This window comes from Ursus arctos, unplaced genomic scaffold (genome assembly GCF_023065955.2).
Source record: "Ursus arctos isolate Adak ecotype North America unplaced genomic scaffold, UrsArc2.0 scaffold_11, whole genome shotgun sequence".
NCBI classification, from domain to species: Eukaryota; Metazoa; Chordata; class Mammalia; order Carnivora; family Ursidae; genus Ursus; species Ursus arctos.
In genome coordinates this window covers 69403544-69416841 of record NW_026622775.1, presented here as the reverse complement: position 1 = coordinate 69416841, position 13298 = coordinate 69403544, and the positions used below count along the sequence as shown (strand labels likewise).

General features: G+C 54.6%; 1 protein-coding gene across 4 annotated transcripts in view; it reads right to left on the bottom strand.

Annotated features, from left to right (window-relative positions):
- The window catches only part of LOXL2 (lysyl oxidase like 2), an 88477-nt gene that overhangs the window by 9933 nt on the left and 65246 nt on the right, over window positions 1-13298 (bottom strand). For all 4 annotated transcript variants that reach the window (XM_026518988.4, XM_026518990.4, XM_026518987.4 and 1 more), the window contains exons 8-10: window positions 7763-7930; window positions 5750-5912; window positions 996-1239 (exon numbers count right to left, since the gene is read on the bottom strand). In XM_026518988.4, coding sequence (XP_026374773.1) covers window positions 996-1239; window positions 5750-5912; window positions 7763-7930 — 575 coding nt within the window. The remainder of the gene's footprint in view (window positions 1-995; window positions 1240-5749; window positions 5913-7762; window positions 7931-13298) is intronic.

The window sequence follows — 13298 nt, the reverse complement described above, 5'->3', positions numbered from 1 at the left end:
CAGGGCCTACCCCCTTCATTTTCAAAAGTGTGCTCTCTTCTGTTCCCTCTACCTGCCCAAGTCCGGACCCAGCAGGAAACTGAACAGGCTCGGTTAGTGGGCTCTGGATTAGAGTCAGAATCAAGGCAAAGAAACAGAAGAGATAAGGCAAGGCCATGAATCGGGTGGCTTCTGTTGGCTCCAGCTAGGGCTGGCTCTAGGATTTCTGTTCTTGTGCAGAACTAATAGCACTGGGGCCACATCCACAGGCTGAGGGGTGGCAGGGATGCTGGAGGTCCCGGGTGATGTGGCCCGGATGGCCTGACATCACGCAGCTGGTTGGAGGCACGGCTGGGTTGAGAGATCAGGGCTCATGACTACTGGGCCTAAAACTCTTGTCTCCATACCCACTACCTTCCTCAAGATATTTCAAATATATATATATTTTAAGGATATTTTAAAACATATTTTATTTATCTATTTGACACAGAGAGAGAAAGCACAAGCAGGGGGAGTGGAAGGGAGAGGGAGAAGCAGACTCCCGCTGAACAGGGAGCCCGATCCCAGGACTCTGGGATCATGACCGGAGCTGAAGGCAGACGCTTAACGGATGGAGCCACCCAGGTGCCCCCTCAAATATATTTATAAATGAACTCAGAGTCCCAAAATTGCAGAACCCCAAGCACCCTGCAGAGTGTGAACTTGCCGTAGATGCACTTGAAAACCATTGACCAAAGGGTCAGTGGAGAAGCATCGGGTACTGAAAGTTTGTTTCCTAATGTTCGGCACTGGAGGCAAGAACGAGACTGGGTTTGGGGAAGGTGAGGTGGGCCGGGGCAGCTGGGAGTAAATGTGCGAGGTGACTGTGGTGACCCGGGCCCCCTGTAATGTAGGGAGACCCTGCCTCCTGGATGTGTGGCCTCTCAGCTCTCAAAGGGACCCTGCAATTCTGAATCCTACGCAGGCCTGCAGCGTGTCGGGCCAGTGTAGGCTGCTGGCGATGCAAGAGGGCTCACCTGTGGCAGTCATGCCAGATCCACGCGTGGCGGCCGTTCTTGGGTCGGAAGTCGGACTGCCCGTTGTTGTGGATCTGGGAGGAGAAGCGCAGAAGGCGTCGGTAGCCTGTGGTGGGGTTGGTCTGGGCGGCCGAGGCTGAGAGGCAGTTCTCCTCCATGGCGCACTGAAGCATGAACATGGGGCGGTCCTCCAGGTAGGTGCTCTGCTGGACAATCTCCGCATTGAGGACCAGGTCAGGGGCAGCTGCGGAGGGCAGACACGATGTTCAAACAAGATGAGAGCCCCCTCACCCCTCCCAAGTCTTTTGCTTCTGATTCCTGAGCTGGGACAAACCCCCATCCCTGCCTAGCACCACCATCTGGGGCTGGCTCATAGTCTCTCAAGGTCACCTTTCTTGAAGAACGCTGCTCCAAATTCCTCTTCCCCTTCTCGAGAGTCCTCTTGGACACCTCTGCAGCTATCCGTGCAAAATGATGGGCAAAATGTTGACAACTGTTTAATTTGACTGATGGTGCACGAGGGTTCATTATCGTGCTCTCTCTACTTTTGGGTGGCTGGAGATTTCCCATAATAAAAAACAAACCACAGCAATGATATTGTGGCTGCCTGAGAGCGAGCTCAATGGATACCTTGGTGCGACCCTTCCAGGACGGATACACACAGAGTTTCTAACACACGTAATACTGTATGTAGATTTACAGTCTGCTAATACCGTTTCCCTTCAAATGTATCTTGACATATTTTCTTGTTAATAAATATCCATTACCACATGCATTTCATGGCTACGTAACATTGAATTCATAACCCTATCTCATATCTTTAGATACACTGGTTGCTTGCCATTCTCACCCTTAAAGATAAAGCTGTGATTAACATCCTGCAGTAAATCTGTGTATGTAACTTATAACTTATTTCTTTAGAATATATTTCTAGAAGTGGAATTGCTGGGCAGAAAGGCTGCATGTTTTCAAGGCTCTGATGCGTGTCGTTCCATTGCCTTCTTTTTTTTTTATTTTATTTATTTATTTGAGAGCGTGAAAGAGAGAAAGCATGAGAGGGGGGAGGGTCAGAGGGAGAAGCAGGCTCCCCACTGAGCAGGGAGCCCGATGAGGGACTCAATCCTGGGTCTCCGGGATCGTGACCTGAGCCCAAGGCAGACGCTTAACCGACTGAGCCACTCAGGCGCCCGCTCCATTACCTTCTTAACAGATCCTTTCAGTTTCCACTCACACTGTTGCTCTACATGTTTCCCCAGGGGCATCTTTTTTTTTTTTCCCTAAGATATATGTCTTTATTTGAGGGAGAGAGAGTGCAAGCTAAGTGAGGCACAGAGAGAGAGAGAGAGAGAGAGAGAGACAGATTTCCCACTGAGCGCGGAGCCCAACACCTCTCCGGGGCTCGATCCCACGACCCTGAGATCATGACCTGAGCAGAACTGAGTCCGATGCTTAACTGACTGTGTCACCCCGGCTCCACCCCCCGCCCCCGGCCCCAGTGCATCTTTTAAAACGAAGCTTGATTTACTCAGTGAGCACGCTGCACACAGCAGGTGTTAAGAAAAAATTACCAATGGCTTCAGTCTCTGTTTACTAAACAATCCTAGTAGAAGGTTTAGCTTCTTTACGAAATGATTAACTGGAAGTTTCCCTTTATAAGTCTATTCCACTGACTATTTCTAGTTCATTTTAATTCACAAAAGTATTATATATGAATTATTTGCAACAAGCCCCACCCTTTTTTTTCTAACAAGTTGCTTGTAATTTCTGAGGCGGGTGTGGGTCTGAGCTTTGCTTCCCTCAAGGTCACTAGAGCCTGGAACGCTCCCCGTGGCCCCCAGGCTGCACGAGGAGCATACATGTTCTCAAGACATACTTGTTACCCCCGGGGCCGGCAGCCTCTAGAGAAAAGCAAGTCCACCTGCGGGGTTTGGATGTGGAACTGAAGAGTCTGAAGGGGGCACACAGATGAGAAGTGGGGAAGAGAAATACTTCCTCTTGGGGGACACACACCAGGAGGCAGAGTGTCCTGGGCACACTTTTACTGGAGGGTGTGGTGAGTCTCTTGTTCATGGTCTGTACAACACTTGGTACTCAATGGACAGCCCCTGTGCTTACCTCTGAGCTGAGCAAACGGGCCTCCATCACTCGCTCCTCTTCCTGAGAGGAGGCCAGCCTTAGCACCAGCTCCGGAGTCTACAGTTAGTTGGTAGCCTGGGAGCTGTGCTCTTAGCACCTGCCATGCGATGGGGCCTCGACCTCCCTATCATCTGAAACATCCGCCAGAAGCTTATCCGAAGCGTGCATTCATCCACCCGTCCACCCCAAGTGTTCAGGCAAACCCTGCGCTAGGCTCTCTGGACAGTGCTGAACAAGGCTGACATTACGCTGTCTCCGGAGAGACAGACAGAAGCCCATATTAATTACTTACTTACAGTTGTGCCAGAGCTAGAATGAGAAATATAGGGGGTGTTGGAAATTATAACCGGGGGACCCAGACTGGGGGAGGAGGTCAGGAAGGATTTCCTTGGAGGCAGTTAGGTTTTAGCTGCTCCCTGGAGGATGAGCAGGGATTAGAGGAAGCAGGTCTGCAAGGCTAAGTAGCATGTGCCAGGCCCCTGAGGCATGAAGAGCACAAAGCCTGCATGGTTGGGCCACCGAGGAGGGGTGGGAGGTGGAAAGTGGCCCCAAATGAGGCTGGACAACACTTGCCTTGTGCAAGTCCCTGTGTTCACCTAAGTGCCTTGGGAAAGCCTGGCCGGGTTTGAACAGGACGGAGGTATGAGTGGGAGACCAGCATTGATTCTGGCTTCGGGGAGGGGGCGCAATCGGAGGGGCACATCACTGTGGGGAATCCCGCCAAAGAGCCTCTGCACTAACGTAGTCTGGAAGAATGGCATCTGGTCACAGGCCGAGACAGCGGGAGGAAGGAGGTAGAAGGAGTGGAGAAAACACGGACAGGTAGCAATGAGGATGGATTGTATGTGGCGGCGGGGGGGGGTCAGGAGGAAGAGAGAGAAAGGAAGACTTACAGATACAGGGTGGAACTGGTTGGATGAGAAAAAGTAATTGCAAAGGGTGGCTCAAAAAATATACTTCATCTCTGAATACTCTAACGTGCATTAAGCCAGATCCGCCAAGAGCTGTGTTCCTGCCCAAATGGCCACTGCCCCCCCCCCCCAGTCGTCACTCTGAGTGATGCCTTTAGCCTAACTTGCGGGGTTCTAGGAGCCCCATGAAACTTATTTTTCATCTGCCATGAGATGTCAAGGGCACTGTTTATCTCATAGCTGTCTGTCTTCATGAGAAATTCCATCTCAGAATCTAGAACAGTGGGCTTCTCTAATCTCATGGGTGTGTTTCTACTTCATGGACACTGTGACTGACATTAATGACCAGGTTTCCTTCTTTCCTTGGCCGTTAGGAAGCTCACAGTGAATTTTATGACCTCCCAACAGTAAATGTATAGGTCTCTACCCCTCTCTCTCGGTTCCATTTTGAGCCACTACCTTTTCGCCAACCCTGCTTTTCTCTTATGCTACCTTGAATTTTATTTAGGTTTATATTATGTTACTTTCCTCTTGGAATGATGGTAGATTACAAATATAAATAAATTAAGAAGCAAAGAAGAGGCCCCCGACTGCTTCTCTCTGCTCGGATGTCCTTCCTGGGGAGGCCAGTGATCTCTCCCTCAGACAGGACGGACAGCCAGCACTGTCTGTCCAGATGAACTCACGCCGGGGTGGCCAGGCCTGCCTTACAAGGCTTCGAAAATGCCAGGCTATCTAAAGGGGTCAATGGGTGCGTGAAGCTCACTAGCTCAGGTCTGACATCCCCTAGCTCCACGACGGTAAGATGGCGCATCATTGTCCCGTGCACGTGCCCATATTCACTGTCACATTTCATTTCCACTGTCTCAGAAAAACAGTAACTGGAGATTGGAGTGGTTAATCAACTCTGCCAAGATCAGCTAATAAATGGCAGGTGGGATCTGCTCTCAAGTTCTCTGGCCAGATCCGGGGCCTCTTGCACCTCCCAGATTGACAAGGGAGAAGGCTAAGCATGGGTTTATCAGGCCAGGGGTGGGAGAGCAGCGCGGGGGCCTCAGGAGAGCAGCGTGCCCACAGGGCTGCGTGGTTAGTGCTTCCTCCTTCTTCTCTCTCTCAGCGCATAAGGGAGCCTTCAGAGCTGGGCCGTTCTGAGTCCCGGCGGGGGTTCCCCTTCTATGTTTTCAGTCTCTCTAGGATTCCCAGGGACTCACCAGGAAGCTAAATTGTCTCCAAGTTGTGAAAACAAGCAACGCTTTTTGGAGAAGGGTGGGAGGAAGGAAGCCAACACACACCAAGCATGTCCTTGTTCTCCTTCCCTGGCCTCAGACGCGGCCCCCGAGGAAGGTGCTGTCTTCCTCGTTAACTGGTAAGAACAAGGAGTTCTCAGTGACAGAGCTAACCGGAGGTCACTTGGTCTACAGCGGCCCTGCCATTTGAACCCAAGGCTCCCAGACTCCCCATTCCCTCCCTCCCGCTTCTCTTCCCACTGTCAGCAGGCAAGTGGCAGGCTTGTGTGTGTGTGTGTGTGTGTGTTTGGGGGGAGTTCCTCCTGCCCCCAGCGCTTCTCACTTAAAACTAATCTCTGCTTTCCTCTCTGGCTCCACTCATGGCAGACGCCCCGAGCCTGGCCAGGAATATCCAGTGGGACTCTGGTCCCCTCTTGGATCCTGGCGGGGAGGGGGGGATGTGACCCTCCGGGACTCTCACTTTCTGAGCAGGCGACTCCGGCCCCGTACTGCACCGCGCCCTGGGGGCAGGCCACGTCCTCATCTTGGCGGCAGTGCGCCAGGGACAGCTCCGTTCCCGAGCACTTCACCCCGCTCATGACCACTTTGTTGCCGTAGGTATTTCCGTGCCAATACCAGGTCTCCTGGAGGAATCAAAAGAAATGGAAAGCGTGTCACCCCCCATTGTCACTTCCTCATATTCCGTCAACTTTCAGCCTCGGGAAAATCCCAAGGCTAAAGCCAAATGAGCCCATTTTTTTAGATGGAGACAGCGGAGGCCCACACAGCCATGTCCCCAAGTCATGCAGTTTGTTGGTGGCAGATTAGGGGAGACCCTCAGGCTCCGGTTCTGTCCCTGGTCCCCGTGGGGAAAGCGTAGCTAAGGTTTTGGTCAAACGGCTGTCCAATGTTGTGCGTCAGGAACAGCATGTGACTCCTGCTGCTCGGTCCCTAGCCCGGAGCCCAGGGCAGACATGACTAGTCCGTCATAGCCCTCTCTCCTCTGAACCTGCATGTGCTCTCAGCACAGTGCTCCGGGGAGACACTACCGATCGATCAGAATTGGCAGGAGAGAAGAAATCTATTCACACATGATAGCACAATATGCATCCATCCTATTCGTTCTGCTTACCTAGAGAACCCCCACATCCTCTAGAGAGAGAACCGGGGCTTCGAGAAGGGACAGGCTGTGTAATCAGTGGCAGATCCAGGCCCACGTCATGACCCTGCTGAGGCCCAGGTGTCTTAAGAATGAGCTGATCGGGAACGAAAATAGCTGGACGAGCGCTCTGCTGAGGAGCACTGGTTTTTCCTCTCTCTGGAGCCCCAGACAGTGCCTTGGCTTGTCCAAGCAGCATCAGCAGAGACGCTGCGGGAAGCCCGGAGCCCGGAGGGTGTGGGCAGGGCTCCCAGAGGCCAGTCCTTCTGAATGCTGCAATGAGGAGCCACAGGGCAGCCTCTGCTCAGGACTCAGCTCCTACCCTGGACCCGGCCGGCCTGCGGCGGGCAGTCAGGCTCTGCAAGCCTTCGGATCTGACCCAAGTCCCTCCCTAAGAAATCCTGTTCCGAGGGACAGGGCCCCTGGGCACGGGAGCTGGAGTTGGGTTAGCAAAGCAAGATGGGGGCTCCTGCCATTTTCCTCTTCTCCAAATACTGAGAAAGTCTCTGGAGCCAGAACACTGAGGACCTGGGACTATTCACTCCATGTCACAGGGAGAAGAAGGGATGCATGGGAGGGTAGCTGCTTTGCCCCAGATCATTATACAGCAGGCTGGTGGGGGTACAGATGGGAAGAGACCTCAAGCCTCCCATCTCTGCCCCCCCCCCACCAGCCTCCTTCTGACAATGTGTCCTCACGATACAGGGTCCAGAAGTCAATGAGTTTTGAAGCCAATACACTTCTTGCCTCTCCTCTGCTGCCTTCTGATTGGGGCAGGGGCTTAGCGGAGTCCCTCTCAGAAAGGGGCCGGCGGGAGGAGGGCACAGATGATGGGACAAGGCTTAGAGGTTTACCAGCCAATCAAGGGGAGAAGGTGTGAGTACAGACACCAGTTGGGAAACATAGTCTGGCCGGAGGGGCCTCCAAGGGAGTGAGCTAAGGCATCTGGGGTGTTGGGCCTTGGGCTCGGTGGTCTCCACTGCCCCGTAGGACTGAGTTGCTTCCCTCTGCACAGGCACATCAGCACACCCCAGAATCAGCCCTCAGCCCAGGGTGAATCCCAGCGCTCTAAGCGGACTGGACCCTGGAAACCAGAGTCCAGCCCCTTATTCTGTAGCGGGGAAACAGAGGCCAGAGGGGAACATGACCCACCCTAGGACTCAGGGCTGTGAGGGGCACAGCTGAGGCCAGGATGAGGTTCCTGTTCCCCCTCCCCCCGTCCAGGGCACTTTGCTGTCCACCTCCCGGGTAGCTGGGGAAGGCGCAGGGAAGGCAGGGCTGACTGGGAGGGGTAGGGCCACACTGGATGGGGGGTCCAAGATGGGGGCTTCTCACCTGGAACGCATTACTGGCAAACCCGAGGCCCAGCTGCCGGCAGACCACCATGGCCTCCACAATGCCCCAGTTCTCGCCACACACCGTCCCCCATACGAGGGACCCGTTCCTCTCCACCAGCACCTCCACCCGGCCCTCGTAGGGGTTCCGGCCGCCGTTCAAGCGCAGCTGTGGACAGAAAGAAAGGCAGAGTCACCAGGTGGGAGCAGAGGGGAGCTGCCCCACCGTACTGCCACCCGTCGCAACTTCCCCCAAGCCAGGGGGTCCTGCCTGGGACACAGTCAGAGTCAACAGCATCACTGAGAGTCTACACGTGCCTGCAGCCTGCCCAGCATGACCTTACGTATTAGGTCCCCACCCGCAGGCAGCCCCAGGCCTCGAAGCCTGTGCACTGACCCCCACCGCGCACCACAGCTGCACGTGCCTCTAACCCCTGCTCCCTTCCGTGAGACTACCGGGGAGGGCTGCCCTCAGAATCAGACTCCTGGGAGGATGCCTCAAGAGACCTTAAAATGTTGGAATTCCCCGAGACTTCTTCCGGGGCCCTTTTGTCAGCTGGTTCTGGCTCCCGATCTCATCTGCCCCACCCCCACCGTCTTCTCCACCAGAACTCCCTTCTGAGACCCTGTAGCCAACTGCCTATGTGACAGTTCCACCTGGCACCAGGGAGACCCCAAGTCTGAACTTGGCATCTTCTCAGCGTCCCCCTAAACCTGTGCTCGACCGCCCGCTGTTCCCTATTGCCACAAAAGGCTCCGCCGTCTCCTCCGGGGCAGCACACTTTCTCTACAGGGCCAGGTGGTATTTGAGGCTCCGTGGGCCGTGTGCTCCGTGTCGTCACCACTCAGCTCTGCCGCGCGGCTTAAGAGCAGCCACGGCTGGTGTGTCCATGGCCGTGCGTGGCTGTGTTCCAGTGAAACGATAATGACAAAGACAGGCGCGGGGATAGGTTTGGCCTGTAAGCTGTGCTTTGCTGATTCCAATCTACTCTGTTATACGAGCCGGAAATCCCAGAGCCGTCCTCTCTCTCCCCCCATATCCGGTCAAAACCTTCCTTCGAGGATGTGATCTCCAAAGTCTCTTTCCAATCCATCGCTTCCCTCAACTCCATGCAGAGCCCCCTGTCCCAGAGCCGTCACCTCCCGCCTGAGGCAGACCTCCTCCTCTCTCTCCTGGCTGCGCTCTGGACTTCATCAACTGACTGGCCAGAAGCCAGCGTCAGCTTAGAGAAACCTCTGCTGGTGTGGCTTCCTGGCTTGGAACACGGCAGCGGCTTCCCCTTGCTCCGCTACTCACGTTTGCATCCTGTTCTCCGACCCCCAGGCCCGCGGGCCTTCCTTCGGGTTCCACGGCTACCCAACTCTCTTGACCGGGTCACACAGGTCACACGTGAGCCCACTACCTACAGGTGCGCGTCTGCCCGGCCGCTCCTGGTTCACCCTTTCGATTCCGTACCCTGCGACACTCCCTCTCGTTGGGGTCAGTGGCCATGAACACACTCCGTCGCTGCCTACACGTCTCCTTCTTAGCATTTACAACAGTTACAAATCAAGCCAACTCACAATTTGTTTAACGTCTGTCTCCTCCGCTCGAATGTAAGCTCCCAAGGGCAGAGCTGTGTTTGTGTGGTTTCCTGCATCATTGATAATTAAGACAGCACCTCACAAATGTTAGGTTCTCCAGCACTACTTTTGGAATGAATGAATGAATGAATGAATGACCAGTCTTACGGACTGAAAGCATGGACCAACTTAGGTGACTTCAAGCAGAGAGATCTGGAGCCTGGGGAAGGGTTCTAAATATGCTGCCCTTAATCCAAACACCTTACTCTGCTTCCTTTATACACTTAGCAATGCATTCTTTTGGGACAGGCGTGATGCCTCCAGGAAACCCTGAGCACATTGGGCTGTTGGCTCGCCAGTCCTTAGCGACAGCATAACTCCTGGGGCACGGGTCGCAATTCTTATTATGGACTTTGGGGCTGCCAAGGTCAATGAGGTCACCTGGCAAACAGACAAGCCAAGGGCAGCATAATGCCAGGTCTCCCTCCCAGGCTTGTGGAGAGGAAGAATTAAATCAGATGATTCATGTAAAGTGCTCAGACAGGGCTCAGCACACAGTAAGTGCTTGAGAAATACTAGTCAGCATCCTAGCAATGATCTTCATTAGGGGGGAGTCCCATCAGAAATCTAAACTCTCTTCAGAAGAAATAGAAGGGGTCTGAGAAGGCAAGAAGAGGGCTGGCCTTCGGGAGGCCAGCGTTTGTCTTCCTGAGTGTTTCCGGGCTGAGAGTCTGGGGCAAAGGTGGGCACTGGACACGGTCTTAGATGTGGATCGTCCTTTACCCACAACTACCATATCTCTGGGTCTATGTAAAAACACAAATAAAATGAGCAGAGCCATTGAGAAAATCCCAGAATGGCAGAAGGCAGGCGACCCAGCTTCAACACACCAAGGAAGGGCCAGTACCTTGGGCAGGGCGTGTGTTGAAACCCATCAGAGGCATCTTTAGGTAACCACAGGCCATGCCCCTCCCCTGCTGTGGTTTCCAGCTGCCCCCCCCCCCAAGCCTGTGCACCCTGGGGAGGTGGAGGCCATGGTGTGGACCCTTCCAGTGGGCCAGGGGAGCACTGAAGCTCCAAACGCCAGCGGGCGGTGAAGCTAAGAGCAGAGTGACTTTCATTCGGGTTTGTTACCGTTTTTGAATTCCCTGTGGGCTGTGCCTGCCTTATTGACTATTCTAACAGTCAGGGGGACAGATGGCTCCTCCTGCTGCCCCCTTCCTAGGCCACCACCTCCTGAAAACTGACTTCATTTTGTCATCTTGAGGCCAACGAACTATGAAGATGGAGGAGATGGAAGAACCCCGTTTCACCGTCCTGTTGCCAGAGAGCAGGGGGGCTCCCAAGTTCAAGTCCCGCTGTGAAGGCCCCTGTTCCCGGGCTCTCTTTAGGAGGTCCCAGAGGACTCTCTCCCTCGTCCATCTCTGCCTGTGCAGCCCCCCGCCCAAGGTTGGTTGGCCACGTGGCAGCATCCCTGTCCCGCATCCTAAAGCCACAGGAAGTCTCGGAGGCTCTGGCTGAGGATCGTGGCTGCACGTTGACTCTGGGGTAAGGAAACCACGTGGTCACCAGTGGTGAGCTGGGGCCTCTCCTTGAAGCCCTTTCCAAGGCTCCAAGCTGTTCTGTGGTTCCCCAAGCCTGAGTAGGCCTGGAGCAGCCTCTGAGACGGGGACCAGGGTTCTACCTGGAAGGAGTCCAGGCCCTTCAAGATGCATTGGGGACCTTTTCTCATTTTCTAGAGTGGACTAGAAGGAGCAAGAGGCCAGCCATGAAGCTCTAACATGGCCTAGGACATAGCTCTCCATGCCCAGGGCCCCACTCTGACGTGCCAGCATTATGGAAACAGCCTGGCGCGCTAGCTAGAGGTGCTCTGACGTCACCAGGATTGGTGGAACCCCAAGGGGCCTGGGGTCAGCCAGCAGCCTCTGATCACCCAGTGAGGTTGCCAGGGAAGGTCAATCCTCCTCAAAGTTTCTGAAAATAACCCTGGCATTTCCTTTTTCTTATTCTTTTGGTTCTCGAAAGCAGCAGCCTGGGGTTTGCAAGAAGGGAGCGGAGCGCAAACGGCTACATTCTCCTGAACGTCAATAGGGAAAGCAAAACACTTGCAGCCAGTGGAGTCCGGCAAGGCTGCATCGTGTTTTGATAAGGTTGTGGTTAACCAGTCCCACACCTATTTTGGGAGGCGAGGGGGTAGGAGGAGAGGGAACACGACCCAGATGTCAGCCTGAAACGAAGCATGGGCACTTTCCAACTCACATTCCACACACGGGCTTGGTAACACGGCCAGGCCAGGCCAGGCCTGCAGCTCAGAGGTGAACCGGAGGTCAGCAAGGGTGGTCACCCGGTAAACCCACCTGCCATTCCCAGAGCCTCCTGGGCCTGGCTCCTCCCTCCCAGTGGCGAGAAGAATGAGGCTTTACGGTGGCCGGATGTCGAAAGCCACCCGGTTCCAAGTCTGTGGTCTTTAGTAGCCATTCAAGAGAAAAGTCAATTTCCTAATGAACGGGGGAGGCAGAGAAGCCAGGGACGTCACGCTCTCACCTCCTTATTTTCAGAGGAGTAACCTCAAGCCTCAAAGAAATTAAATAAGGAATCAGCCAGTGAGTGATGGTGAACTGACTTGTGTCCCCATGACATTCCTGTGCTGAAGCCCTCACCCCTAATATGGCTGTATTTGGAAAAACCGTGTTTCAAGACGTAATTAAGGTTCAATGAGGTCATAAGGGTGGGCCCCAGTCCACTATGACTGGTGCCCTTTAAGACGAGGAAGAGACACGGGGGATGCACACGGAGAGGCCGCGTGAGGCCACATGAGAAGGTGGCCATCCGCAAGCTAAGGAGAGAGGCCGCGGGAGCAACCAGCCCTGCTGGCACTTTGATCTTGCATTTCTAGCCCCTTGAACTGTGAGGACGAACATTATTATGGTGGAAACCTCCCCGTCGGTGGTGTTTTGTTATGGCGGCCCCGGCAAACTAACACCTTGGTAACAGCTGGGAGTCTCCAGTTCAGCCTGGCGTGGTTGCCCGTGCCCCTGGGAGCCCCGAGCCACGCCACGTGACAGGCTGGCCCGCTGCGGGGGCAAGACAACCCGTACGGCCCGTGGGACTTTCCTTCACAGGTGACCTTGCCCATTTCCTTCCCAGGGGATGGCAACCAGGTGTAAAACTCTCCCACGCCTCATGCTTGAGCTCAGGGAGCACCTGCCGCAGCCCCGAGGGCCCGTGCAAGCGTGAGGCCGTTGGTGCTGGGAGTGTGGTGCCTCCACTGGCATCACCGAGCTCACCGCCTGGCTCAGTCATCCCAACCACAAAACGCACCTGGAAAACATCACTTTCTTTGGCCTAGGTCTTTCATTGGGGTTGAAAACCTCACTCCACCCACCTCCAATCAGCCTAAGGGAAGGCTGCCACAGCATACCAGGACCCGTGGCACGTCACCCGCCCCGGCTTTGTACAGCTCTCTTGCAACGAACGCTGCCAGATAATTAGGGACGGCGAGCCTCTCCCACAGCTGGGGGCCTGTGGCCCGTGCTCCTACTCGTCCACAGGCAAGCGCACGGCTTGGCTGAGGGCTGCTCGGGTCCCATTTTGGGCCCCATCGGGCAGTGAATTGCACAACACATGTTCTGGCTGACCAGTTTGGCATGCTGGTGCCAAGGTCAGGAATCACTGTCGAAGCAAGAACCCAACGGGGGAGCCATTTTGTACCCTGATGTGTCTGCATTTGCTCATTTTTAAAGTAAGCGCTTAAGAAACTCTTCCGACGGGCCAGCCGGGTAGCAGATGGTGCATAGGACCCAACCAAATACATGGGACAGTGGAGAGCAGTAAATAGGACGGGCTGGGCCTTTCTGGAGGATTGGCTAGACCAAGAGGACTTCATCTTGCTGGCTACCCCCACGGGAGAGATCACCCAAAGCCAGGAGACACGATGTAGGTTTTTAGAGACTCCATCTCAGGAGAAGGGTGTG